At 39.7% G+C, this 13,760-nt stretch overlaps 1 protein-coding gene across 4 annotated transcripts in view; it reads left to right on the top strand.

Annotated features, from left to right (window-relative positions):
- The window catches only part of ryr3 (ryanodine receptor 3), a 157,660-nt gene that overhangs the window by 21,236 nt on the left and 122,664 nt on the right, over positions 1 to 13,760 (top strand). For all 4 annotated transcript variants that reach the window (XM_049589531.1, XM_049589530.1, XM_049589529.1 and 1 more), the window contains exons 2-3: positions 3,143 to 3,262; positions 12,127 to 12,231. In XM_049589531.1, coding sequence (XP_049445488.1) covers positions 3,143 to 3,262; positions 12,127 to 12,231 — 225 coding nt within the window. The remainder of the gene's footprint in view (positions 1 to 3,142; positions 3,263 to 12,126; positions 12,232 to 13,760) is intronic.

Genomic DNA, 13,760 nt, shown 5'->3' with positions numbered 1-13,760 from the left:
TGTAGTGCTATATATCAATCTAGATTGTTCTGGTGTGAGCTGCTGAGTGTTGGCGATATCACCTGGAGAGATGTCTGCCTTCTCTCTTATATAACGGAACTAGATGGCACTCGGCTTGTGGTGCTCAAAGCGCCAAAAGATTACATTTGAAAAACTCAACATCAATGTCTCTTTCCAGAGATCAAGACCCTGTTACTCAAGATAATCCACAGACCTTGTTGTGAGCAGTTTCATGTAGGAACTATTTTCTTTCTACTGAACTACACTCGCAGAAGGAAGAGTGCATCCACTCATGGACGAGAGGCTTGTGACAGCACGAGATGTAAACATTTATGGTGTCCTCAGCTGAGCTGTAACGTTAGCAAGCACATTTCCTTCTGAACAGACAGTAGGTCAGGGTTGGGGAGTATGAGAATACAAGTAACTAAGTTACGTATTTAACATACAAAATATGAGTAACTGTATTCTGTTACAGTTTATATGGGTGGTATTCTAAATACTGTTACTGTCTTAAAATGATAGAATACTTGAAGGGATACTTATTTGTTGTTGTTTTATTTGCTCTAACACCAAGTCCTAACTGAACGTGACGCCAGCAGGCATCGGATTGATTGCATTTTGACATAGCACTGCCGATTTGAGCTGAACTTTTGTCGGATGCCCTGTTTCTATTTATTCCTGTCGCCTACTTTGTAACAGTTGAAAACTGTAATTTAACTGCAAAAACCTAAATAACACATTTTAAAAGTAGCCCACCCAACGCTGCAGTTGGTGGGTGTAGCTCGATAGAAAAAAAACTGTTCCTATATTACACTGCTTGCAACGTCTGTGGATTACATGGGTCATGATCTCTGGAAAGAGACATTGCTGTTAAATTTTTCAAATGTATTTTTTTCAAGCTTTGAGCGCCACAAGCCGAGTGCCATCTAGTTCCATTATACTTAAAAGAAGTGATACATCTCTATGGCCAATATCTCCAACACTTAGCAACTCACACCAAAAAAAATCTATGTCCATATATAGCAATACAGGTAATAAAAAAAATATGTACTTTTGATTTTGGGGTGAACTGTCCCTTTAAAAAGGGCTTATGACATATACACGTAGAAAAAGCATGCCACTAATAGTGCCAGGTCCTGCTGGTTTCACAAGGCCACCACAATTCCAAACAGCTGACAAGAAAGAGGTTTATTTACTTGATTTTAAAGAGGTGACAAGTCTTCGGTCATCCCTCGGCCATATTGAGTTTCCCTAGTTTCCGTAGCCTGGAACAACAAGCTGTGTTTCCTCCATCATGCTGGGAAGGCTGCAGCAGTGACTGGAAGCCAACATTGATGCTTTCTGCTATCAGTAATCACCTCCCCGAAGCCCAAAGTCGGGTCTTGGGGTATTTAAAACGTTGCTGGTATGGAGTGCCGTGCCAGCTTGGCCCCTCATTCACTTTACTGTGACATTTAACTCTACTGTGCTTCACTTTATCCATTAAAAGTCCTTGAAGATAGATTTTTATTGCCCCGCAACACAAACTGACCAAAATGTGTCCTTAATAAGGTTGTTGATAAATCCCAAAGACTTGGGTGTTTTTCCTTTTTGTTGGATCTGCTCTAATTAGCTTCTGTACTAATTGACTGCTGTAGAGCTAGAGTACAAAAAGATGTATTCTAGTGTGCAGTTTCACACAGACTGCTTCATACTGCTTGGTTAATGAATTCAAAGTGTGCTGTTGTTAAGGGAGAAGACAGTACCTTTTTTTGATTGCGAACACCTCCCACATATACCAGAAAGACGGAGAATCTAATTTGTGATGCAACACCTCGCGCTAAATATGAAACAAAGACATTGACTTTAAGCCTCCCTACAATGTCTGTTTGAACTTTTGCATCTGTTGAAAGTGCTGAAAAATCTGTCCTAATTCCCAGAAAATTGTTTTGCATTTTGCTAAAGACACCTTTTCTCTTTTTTTTCCCATTTCATTTCAGTCTGTACAGCAGTGTGAAATTACAAATTAGAAACACAATTTTCTCATCTATTGTTGGGTGTATGCTAGTGAATGTTTTCTGATACAGGGAAAAACGTCTGAAGGTATAATGGCGTGTCTCCAGAAAACTGAAAGACTAGAGTCTGACCATGTAGGGGCACTTTTACTCTGTGATCAGACTAAATCTTGTAGTTTTGTGCCCATAGTGTTGTTGTTTTGAAATAATGTCAGGATGTGTTATCTTTGCTCCTGAATCTGTTGGTGCTGCACAGCCTGTATCTAAATTTTATTGAATTATTACTGCTGTGAAGGAGGTGGGAGCCAGAACCATGGCAACCATCAGCTCAGATTAGTGTGGGACGTGAGCTGGCAGGAGACATGCACACACTCACACACTCATACAGTACACAAACAAATCGATATCTGTGTGTGTATGTGTGTGTGTGTGTGTGTGTATGTGTGTGTGTTCTGTGTGTGTGTGTGTTGCCAAATAGAGCCAGACCCTCTCGACCCTGACAGATACAGATGTTCATTTATTGGTTACACTGATTGAATCGAGGGTTTCCTCTCTCCCACAGAGATATCAGAGGCTGCGTAACAGGTTTAGAAATGATATTACTCAACACTGCTTTGCTGTTGCTGCTATTGATTAATACAGTTTTTGGTCTTTTCTTTTCTGCTGCTGAAATGGCTGTCTGCTCGAATTTTAAATCAAGATATTTCCTTGCGTTTCCGTTTTATCTGATTGCCTCAACAGTCTCATTGAATTAAAAATGCCCTCTGGATGTGGTTACCTACAAAAAACATGACAAATATGTGGGGGCAAAAAGCTTTTCTTTGTCATTGTTATATAAAAATGCTTCCCCTATTTCCATCCTGCAGCCAGTTTTTGTTGTGAAAGATCTGCCTCCACCCCATAACACAAAATCTATGTTTCTTTTTTATCGCTATTAATGTGAAAGCTTCCCGAGCAGAATTCACCTTCATAGGTCAAAGGTGCATATCCAGGTGTCAGTTTAAGAACCTTATCCAAGTGAGGATGGAGAGAAGCAACAAAAACTGAGCCAATATAGGTTATTTTCTTCTTGTCCTGTCTTGTTCATTTTTGGATAGGTCACTGTCAAAACAGATTTGGCTTTAATGTGCCTCTCTTTCCTTTGGCAGGATGACGAGGTGGTGCTTCAGTGTGTGGCCACCATCCAGAAGGAGCATCGCAAGTTCTGCCTGGCTGCCGAGGGACTCGGAAACCGCGTGTGTTACCTGGAATCCACATCTGATGCTAAGGTGAGGGTGGCAAACAGCTTTGTTTGGCACTGTAGGTATGATGAAGAAACGGCAAAACAGTGTCAGTTTGGCATAAAAACAGACAGCCAGGCCTATCAGCATAGTATATTAATGAAGTTTAAGCTGAGGCAACACTCTGGAGACGTTTGCTCCTGAAGATACGGCACCATCTTTCAAGCTGAAATGCAAGTTACTATTTTTTATATATTGTAACTGTCAGTATTTAGGTGAGGTTGCATTTGTGTGGCAGAAGCTGGTTGTTTCAACCATTTATCCATTAGCTAACTACTTAAACAATTTACTTTTAGTTAACTGTTTCAGCTGTTAGCTTTTACTTATTTCAGTCATTTATTCACTACTTTTAGCTAACTATTTGAGCTTTTTATCTGTCGCTTTTAGATAGCAGTGTCAGTTGTTTAATTGAGCTAAATAATTCAATAGTTTACTTTTAGCTATCTCAATCATTTATCCATTAGGCCCACTTTTAGCTAACTATTTCAACTCCTTTTCCATCATTTTGGCAGACTATTTTAACAATTTAACGTTTCTATTAAGCTAATTATTGGAGTTGTTTATCCATCACTGTTAGCAATTTCAGCTATCACTTTTAGCTATCTATGTCAACAATTTACCTTTAGCTAACTATCTGGACAGTCTACTTTTAGCTGTTAACTGTTTACTTTCAGCAAATAATTTATCCATTACTTTTAGCTAACTATTTAAGCTTTTTATCCATCACTTTTAGATAACAATGTTAGTTGTTTACTTGAGCTAAATAATTCAATAGGCCTAGTTAACTTTTAGCTTGTCAAATCTTTTATCTATAAGGCCTAATTTCAGCTAACAATTTCAACCATTTATCCTCACTTTTAGCTAACTATTTCAACTCCTTTTCCATAATTTTGGCAGACTATTTCAACAATTTAACCTTTCTATAAAGCTAATTTTTTTTGAGTTGTTTATCCATTACTTTTAGCAATTTCAGCTATCACTTTTAGCTAACTATGTCAACAATTTACCTTTAGCTAACTATTTCAACAGTTTACTTTCAGTTATTTTAGAAACTTATCCATTACTTTTAGCTAACTATTTGAGCTGTTTACCCATCACTTTTTACCTCTTCACTTTTAGCCTCTTTAATTATGTTTCCATCACTTTCAGCAAATTGTGAACCATTTATCCTTACTTTAAGTTAACTATTTAGAATATTTATCCAACACTTTTAGTCAACTCTATCAATAGTTTACAACAATTCAGTAATTTCAACAATCTATATTTTATTTTTTGCTAAATATTTATACCATTTATGCTTACTTTAAGCTAACCATTTGCTCTTTAATTTTAGCTTTTCAACCAGTTTTCGTTCCTTTTTAGTAAATTATGTCAACCATTTATTCTTACTGTTAGCTAACTATTTTAGGTACTTATCCAACACTTCTAGCTACATCAGTAATTTACTTTTAGTTAAGTATTTCAATGTTTTTCATTTAGTTTTTTAATTATTTATCCATCAGGCCTTTGAGCTAACAATTTCAACGATTTATATCTCATTTTACCAGGTTATTTATCCAAAGTTTCCTTACTTTGTGCTAACTGTTTCAACTCTTTACCTTTAGTTTTTCAACAATTTTTACATCACTTTTAGCAACCATTTATCCTTCCTTTTAGCTAACTAGTTCAACCATTTACCATATTTTTTTTAGGTAACGTAAAGGCCAGGTCTCAAATAATGACCGGGGCGTGGTCGCCACCAACAAATAAAGGCTGGCCTCAAATACAGGCTGGGGGAAAAAACAAGGTTGGATAAACTCCTGGTACCCCTGTGATTAGGAGGAAACCCGCACATTTCCATTACTTTAGTTTAATAAATTCAACAATATAATCATTTTATTTGTAACACTATGTTGTTCTGGATTATTCATCTGAAGTGTATTGTTCTCAGTCACAGTGGCTGTAGGTCTATTAATATCAAAGCCAAACTGTAGCAGTAACATAGTAAGCGCCACAATATGACAGCAGCGACATTTAAAGTGCTGGATGATAACCCAGCAAATGTTTTACAATGAAAGCATTGTTGTAAAATGAATGGATTCTGTCCACTGAGATGCTGCGGGGTTTTTACTTTGAAACAGACAGTTTCAAAGTGAAGTGTTGAGACAGAATAACAGCATAATGCAGGGACAAAAAATTACCATTGCAAAAGGGAGCAGATCAGAAAAGAAGGAAGTTTTATATTAAAATATGGCCAAATATACAACAGAGTGAATTAGGAATAACAGCCCCTCTCTAATATAGGCCTACTTCAAATAAAGGCCTGGTACCCTTTTCAGCTGTGGTAAATAAGACACTGTTTACTATTTGAGAATTTACAGTATTTATCACTTTTGGTTGTTTCAACATATTTGCATCACTTTTCTCAGTAAACTAATTACTCATTCTTAATCTCAACACATGAACTCTATGGGTGCATTTGTAAATCCAATCTGACACTCTGCACTAAAATGAGAGTGTGTTGTTTGAAGTAATAGAGCTTTCTATTTCTACATTAATTAACAAACAGTTACATTTATCATACAATCATTCCAGTCGGCGCTCTGCTGCTCCACCTCCCCAGACAGAGTGCCCAGAGAAGGCTCTGCTGCTCCAGGAGTGTGGTGTTCTGAATATCTGAATGGTACATTCCAACAGTGCTCCAAATTGGCAGTCCAGTTGGTGCCAGGGTGCACTCTGGCAGTTTTTTTCCCCCCAAAATTAGTTAAGCTATTCCACAGTCTTTCCATGTATGCCATGGAAACTATAGAGGTACCCCATTGGGGTTCAAGTTTGAATCACTGATAGTGGACACAAAGCAGATTGATAGAAGACAGCTGTTTTCTTGGACAGAATGAGGATTTACAAAATCTAATCTCCTGAAATGTAATTAACTGAGTGCAGCTTACTCAACTTCCTGAAATTGGCCCAGATATGAATATTCAGACGTTTTTAATTTTGTGAAAACTAGACATGTTGTCTCATTCTGTGTCTAATCCAAATTCAGTCCAATAGATGGGTTTCCTTACTCTGTATGTTAATTCTGATGAAGCGTGACAACAGAAAAAATGGGAGCTGTGTCTCTGTTTGTGTTCGCATTCAAAAAATTAATTACATCTTCCAGTAATTTAATCCTTGAGCAATTAGAAAACTATTTCTTCTGCATCGTTAAATAGATGCTTGAAATAATATTGCATCCAAAAAGAGTCTGCAGTCCAGTTTTGTTCCTTGGCTGTCTCTCCCCCTGATAGAGTAAGAGACACTTGTGAGTTCCTTTACTGAAACCCATCTGTTTATCCACTCTGTCCCCTCCACCCACTCTTACTGAGATGAGCTTTCAGCCTTCCTGTCAAATAATGGGAATGATGTAGAAGGCCCTATGGTGCAAAATACAACTACTCAGACAGAAACAATTTTAAAATGGGTGCCTCAGTGGTGCAGGGGGGGGGGAACATTCCCCCACAACTACTGCAGTAATCCAGAGTCAGTTCCTGGGTGTGATGCTTCAAACTTGGCCCGAACCCCAACAAAAACAACGGACAATGTTCATTGGGCTAGTTATGGATTATGTACTATATTTCTACACTGTGGTGCATCGTAGTAGTTGGTCATAGGGCCCAGGTGGACAAAACAACAACACATATGATATAAAGAGGATGGTTTTGAACACTTCTGTTTGAAGAGTGAAGTTTCTCATTATGACTGTGTGATTAAAATGTGCATTTTTTTGCCTGTGGTGCTGCAGCAACACAACAGAGCTGTCAGTGCTCCGTTACATGTCTCATTAATCTACTTTTTGACGAGACGTACTGTATGGACCTAAAAAAAAGAAAGACATGTTGAAATGAAGCAGGTTGTGTTGGCTCTGGAGAATATGCCTCTTAATGGGAGCATAATTGTTGTATATCATTATGTGCATCATTAGTCACAGCATTTTCAGTGATGTTTCAGAGATATTCTAATGGGGAGAACTAGTGTGTTGTCACTCAGTGATGCATATCTATGTGGGACAGACAATGCAGCCTGTATGTATACTGATGGTGTTTTATTTCTGGCTTCACACTTACTTTGTGTCAGAGTGATAATCACATGATCCCAACTGGAAAACACTCCAATGCCAGGATGTTTTTATGAGCTGTGCATATCAAGTGAAGCCTGATTTAATTGGCCCACTGAGAAATAAGACTTTGACTAAAATTTTGGGGACTTGTGTCTGTTCATCCACCTGGAACTGTTGTCGAGTCGAAGGGCAACACAAGGCAGCCCATCACAAACACCTCTCTCCTCTCACCTTGGGTACCCGGTGACAATGCGTCGGGCCTCCTTGGCTGTGAAATGTGGTCGAGTGTCGGGGGCGACGGCTGTGGTTTGGCACATGGGGAGGGGCTGTCATCTGCTGGCGGATCTCAGGTGTTGACACCTCATTTCTAGACTCTAACGAAGCCTGGCTGCCTGCCGCTGCTGGTACAGAGAAATGAGGCCAAAGTGAATAAGATCTAATTTGAATAAGAGTTCTGAGGCAGTTTTTGACTATCATGCTGCTCCACATACGTGGTACCATGCCATATTGTAAGTTTGGGCCGTTAGTGGAATCATTCATTCATAATTTTTCATAATAAGAAGAAAAAAGTTGCCTTAACAACCTTTTAACACATGAAATTCATATTAATGGAACTCAAGTGTATCTAAAAACAAATAGCTTGATATACACTGACCATGTAAAACATTAAAACCACTGGTGGATGAAGTGAATAACATTGATCGTCTTGTTACAATGCAATGTTCTGCTGGGAAAGCTTGGGTCCTAGTATCCATGTGGATGCCACTTGATGCGCTCCGCCCACCCAAACACAGTTGCAGTCCAAGCACAACCCCCATGGCAAAAGCACTCCCTGATCCCGCTGCGATCAAGCATCCATGGTACATGCTGGTACCCCACCCTACAACCCACAAGACTCAAAGGATTCGTCACCAATGCCCTGGTGCCAGACACCACAGGGCTATGCCCAGAGGTCCTGTGTCCATGCCCTGATAGGTCAGAGCCAAGTCTGATGGAAAGAGGCCCCACCTTGGATCAGGGATACCTCTGGGGTACCAGCACATCCCGCGCATGCTCAATCAGATTGGGATTTGGGGAACTTTGAGGCCAAGTCGACTCCTTGAGCCGTTTGTCAGGTTCCTTGAGTCATTCCTAAGCAGTGGTGTGGCGTGGCACATTGTCCTGTTGGGGTGGCTACTGACACTGGGGAATGCCATTGCCATGAGGGTGTTTACTTGGTCTGCATTGGTGTTTGGGTGGGTGGTATCCACATGAATGCCAGCATCCAAGGGTTCTCAGCAGAAGATTGCATTGTATTGCTTGATTAATTCACTTCATACCCTTGTTATCGTACCTTTTTATATCTAGTATGTTGCTTTGATTGTTTTTGTTGAAGTTTAGATGTATTAAAGGATAAGACTGATGATATTCTTTTACAGTCAACGAATCCCATGGATGAATCAGAACCATCAATGTGTTAGTTCGTCTCTCAGGACTTTCCAACCGATTTCGATTTGTTCCTTCTGTAGACGTAAATCTTCAAAACAGATCATGAATATATACTCTTTTTTTTTTTCCAAAAGGCTAAACATGACACCGTAAAGCTGCTGGGCACTGTAGTTTTTAGTGACTGTTAATCAAACTGGAGTAAATGAGAGATTTGTTGGGGACTATTTCCAGTCGTGGATTAATACACACTTGGTGCACTAGTGAGTATTTTTAGGACAGTATATGTAGGACTAACTCAAAATAACCTTGATGCCCATGTTCATTATAATGTGTGACTCACTGATATGTTTTTACTCTGATAGTTTTGGACAACAATGAGGTTACATTAAAGGTACTTGTTTGTAAGACCATTGCATTATTGGTTATAGCCGAAAATATAGAATATCACCAGACTCATTCTTTAATGTGACATTCTGTAGTTCTGTTTAACATTTCAAAACCAGTACTTTTAGCTTGAATGGCTTTGTTAAAATTGAGTTAATGGGATTTATTAGAGTAGACAACCTAGTGAGGACGAAAAAGAACTCATTTTATTTCACTGTATTTGATCTCTTTTAAATAGCTTGCATATGATGCAAGACACTGGGTTGGTAAATGCTGTTTGATCTTCCGAAGGATCACTTTTCTCAATTTCATGGCTTATATTACTGTATTGTCTTAAGCTCCCCGCAGACTTACTAAAGGTCGCTGTGACCGTTGAGACGGTCTCTTCTATTCCCAGACAAGCAAGAATGTTCAGTATGTCTGCCCAACCCTGGAAGAAGTATGATAATTGGTATTGGTGGTGAATAATTCATAAGAGGTGTAAGATCTGCAGCAGGTTGCAAGTTATCAACTGTGGAAGGTCGTATGACACCACAGGTGCAGCTGCGTCATGTCATGTTTTATCCTCTTTGCAGGGAAAAGTAAATATTCAGCTGGCTCTGTCTCAAGATTTGTGGTGAGATAACTGGATTTAGGGGCTAATAGCCGTACTTCAGATGTCTTTTTCCATTATATTATATTATTTATTTATTTGTTGTTGTTGTCATTGTAAAACCCCTTATGTGGGTATAAATGCAGTCAAATGGTGAATATTTGTGTGAACAGTATTTGAGTACAGGCTGTTGGAGCTCTTAGAGCTGGATGCATGCAGACACAGCGGTGGTGGAGGTTCCCATGCATGTTTGTGTTGAGTTACAGAGCAGTGCCATCCTCATTATCACCCAGCAGCCCTCCCCTCTGCTCACATTTCTCACTTCACTTCAGAGGTCAAGGGTCAGCTGGTCGTGTTACTGAGTCAGGGCATCCACCCAACACCTTTTAAATCATTACTTGTCCTCTTCTCTGTCGGGGGGAGATGGATCGCATGTTACGTAAAGCTGGCTATTGTCATGAAACAGAGATAAATATTAAGTATTGTGAAAGATATGAGGATTATTCAGAGATATGAGGGTGGGGATATGATCTGATATGAGGATGTGGGTGTTATGGGTTTGTGTATGTGTTGCTGATTACACGTCATGTGTGCAGCAGTGTAATGCTAATCAACAGTGCCATCTAGCACATCAAGAGGTAAATGAGTTTTTCATACTTTGGCAAGCAGATGCAGATAAAGAACAGGTCTCCAGCTCTGCCTCTCAACTGCTTTTTGAGTAGAAAATAATTCACTAACATGTAATCTCAAATGTCCCGTTTTATTCTTCAGCATTCTCTCTTTGCAGTTGTGAAAGATTTATTGAATCCCAGCAGCAGTGGCAGAACGGGGGATGGCTTCTGGGGCTCAAGCCCTGAATGTTTTATATGAAGCTCCAAATCGTATAGGTTTTTAAAATACCTTCAAGTTTATGTCATTTTCCCTGATTCCCAATCTACCTATGTTAGTAACATCCAACTTTTTTTTCCCCTTCTTAGGTGGCAGGAGTGGAAATTAGTCTTCCTCAACATTTGTTGTTACAGTACCAGAATGATGAAGACTATTGGAAAACAATTAGATAAAAAGTAGAATGTAGCATCTGAAAAATGTTTTTTTCCCTCTTTGCACCTGTCATGTTTTTCCCAAATGATGTACAGATTTTTAGACAGCCTGTCATCTCAATTAAGTTCAAAATAGTGAGTATAGCTGCTGTACGATTGGGGAAATAATCTCTGCACAGAGCTGGCCCCCAGACCCCCGCCTGAGCCCCAAATGTTTCCAACATCTGGCTCCACCCATGCATTGAAAGTTTACAGACAAACTTAAAGCAGTTTGCTAAAAGTAGAAGACAAATCTGAAGCCGGGTTGTACCAGAAACCAAACAACCCTGTCTGCCGAGGGAAGCGGCCCAGCCACACTAATTATTGGTCATTGCAGCCGCAGGCTTGCACACCTTTTGACAGCCCTCCTCATACTCCCCAGCCACTCATTAGCACACACCAGGATGGCAAGGAAGTTGCAAGTCATCAGAATTATTTATGAGCCTTATTCCTCACTGAGCAGTTTAATCATTTCAGTTGGGCTCTTGTCTCAGGCCAGTGCCTGCAATTAATTTAGTAACCAAATACTTAGGGAAAAATATGAGTAAATAGTAAATATCAGCATGTAGATAAAATGTTATGTGTGCACATGTGTCTGATTAATCAGCACATTTTACAGTGCTGCATCTCCCTGTCATGAAATCAGTTTGGATTCATTTATTAAAGATGTAGACAGATAGATGCATACATTATGAATAAATAGAACATAATTATTACGAATTCAGGAGAAAAATTTGTATATAGGCACCAGAATGATATTTGAGAGGGTCTTGTTGTCCTTGTCATTGGTATGTTTATGGATTTGGTCAGTTAGAATTTAAATATCTTTCTGATGTCAGTTCAGAAAGTTGTTTGCAAAATGATTAAATGTGTATTTATGTACTGTGTCATAAAACTGCAATTTTTATTTAGGTCACACAGCCTGCACGTCACAGTCCATTAAACATTTGGACATTACGTGTGTCAGCTTTTACAATGTCAATGACCATCATGAATGGTGATAAATGGATACATTTCTCAAAGTTTGCCACAAGTTTTTTATGTTATGTTTGTCATGCCAAAAATCTCAGTACTGCAGATCAGGGACTTTTGGGTGCAAGAGCATATGTTCGAAGCTATACAGTAACATAAAAGGGTGAAAACAGAGTCAAGGAGAGAAAACTCCTGGCACATTGTTTTTGTGCCCAGGAGAGGACTCTGTTTTTGCTCAAAACACCTTGTCAGTGCCTTTTCAAGTAATATTCCTTTCCCTCTGTCCCTTCATCCTCCCCTTTTTCCTTCCACCCTGCAGTATGTTCCTCCAGACTTGTGTGTTTGTAACTTTGTGTTGGAGCAGTCCCTGTCGGTGCGGGCCCTGCAGGAGATGCTGGCTAAAACTGGGCAGAACAGCGAAGGGGTGAGTACTCCCCTCCTTCCCACCGATACCCCGCCGCTCTCTGTCTCAGGCACACTAACACACTCAACACTTGTATACAGAAACATGTGCATAAATCACTCTGTAGTCTTGCAGTGCACTCTGCTGCAAAATGCCCTGGAGGTTTACTTAATTTTTTAAAATACAAGATTCAGTTGGAAGTCGCACACTATTTCTGCAATATTGCTTTGGTGTAACAGAATAATGATCTTCACAATTGTTTTCCAGTTAATGCAATGGGATATTTATTCAGTGAAGCTGAAATGGAATTCCTCAGAGCAGTCGCAGTACTAGAAATACAAATGCAGTGAATCTGTGTAGAGGAGGATTCTCACTGGCCTGATTGGAAGTACTTCAGGTTTTTTGAGGCCACCCAATCAAGGCCAAGTCCAGCCATGGTGATTCTTCAGTTGTCCCCACTCCCCAAAATAATGCATTCAAACCTCTTTTAACGTCAGATTGGGAAACCAAATATAGATCCAGCTCAACTTTGTGGAGTTGTTCATTGAGAGTCATTATTCAAGTCATTTAATTGTAACATCTACCAAAATTTGATGCTCACAGTAACTAGCAAGTACGCTGCTAGCTGCTAGCTTCCCCACTTGGAAGCAAATATGTTTGACGTTTATATGAGTGTATCATGGTCCTGCAAAAATAGGTGATTTCTTTGAAGTCAGTAATTTTGAATTTGAACACTATTGCTTTTACACTGTTTTAAGTAGTGCCTTCATGAGACAACCACAAACAGTGTAAGATCTATAGAGTTTACATCTTGCTTTGAGTAAAAACTTCACGTTGATCTTTATTGAGATTAACTACATGTATGCTTTAAAGTTACAGCAAGTGTACAGTGTAAAGTTTTGAGATGAAAATGTCAATAACTACTTTGTAAAATCAGCAGAATCTTTCTTACATGGGGAGCATTTGTTTTATTCTTCTGCAGTGTGTACACCGATCATCCGTAACATTAGAGCCACTGACAAGTGAAGTGAACAACATTGATCGTCTTGTTACAATGCAGTGTTCTTCTTGCAAACATCGTTGCAGACCAAATACACCGCCTCATGACAATGGCACTTGCCAGTAGGAGTGGCTCGCCCAACTAGACCATGTCCATGCCACATGACAAAACTGCTCAGGAATGTCCTGAGGTGTGTGACAAAGAGCTCAAGGCATTAACCAGGCCTCTAAATTCCCCAGGTCCAAATCTGATCAAGCATAGGTGGGACCTGTCGGTACACCAGAGATCCTGTGTCCATGCCTTGACAGGTCAGAACCGAGATGGGTCCAAGGTGTGGCCTCCTTGAGTACCCTGTGGTGTCTCGCATCAGAGCCTTTGCAAGGATCCTTTGAGTCCTGTGGGTTGTAACGTTGGTCATCAATGGATCGGACTTGTTTTAGCATGTCCCATGGATGCTCAATTGGATTGGGATCTGGGGAAATTTGAGGACTGGTTGATGCCTTGAGTGACGTTCCTTGGGCCATTCCTGAAGAGTTTTTGCAGGGGCACA

Source organism: Epinephelus fuscoguttatus, linkage group LG11, assembly GCF_011397635.1.
Source record: "Epinephelus fuscoguttatus linkage group LG11, E.fuscoguttatus.final_Chr_v1".
NCBI classification, from domain to species: Eukaryota; Metazoa; Chordata; class Actinopteri; order Perciformes; family Serranidae; genus Epinephelus; species Epinephelus fuscoguttatus.
Note: the sequence above shows the minus strand (reverse complement) of the source record. Positions and strands in the feature narration are given on the sequence as shown.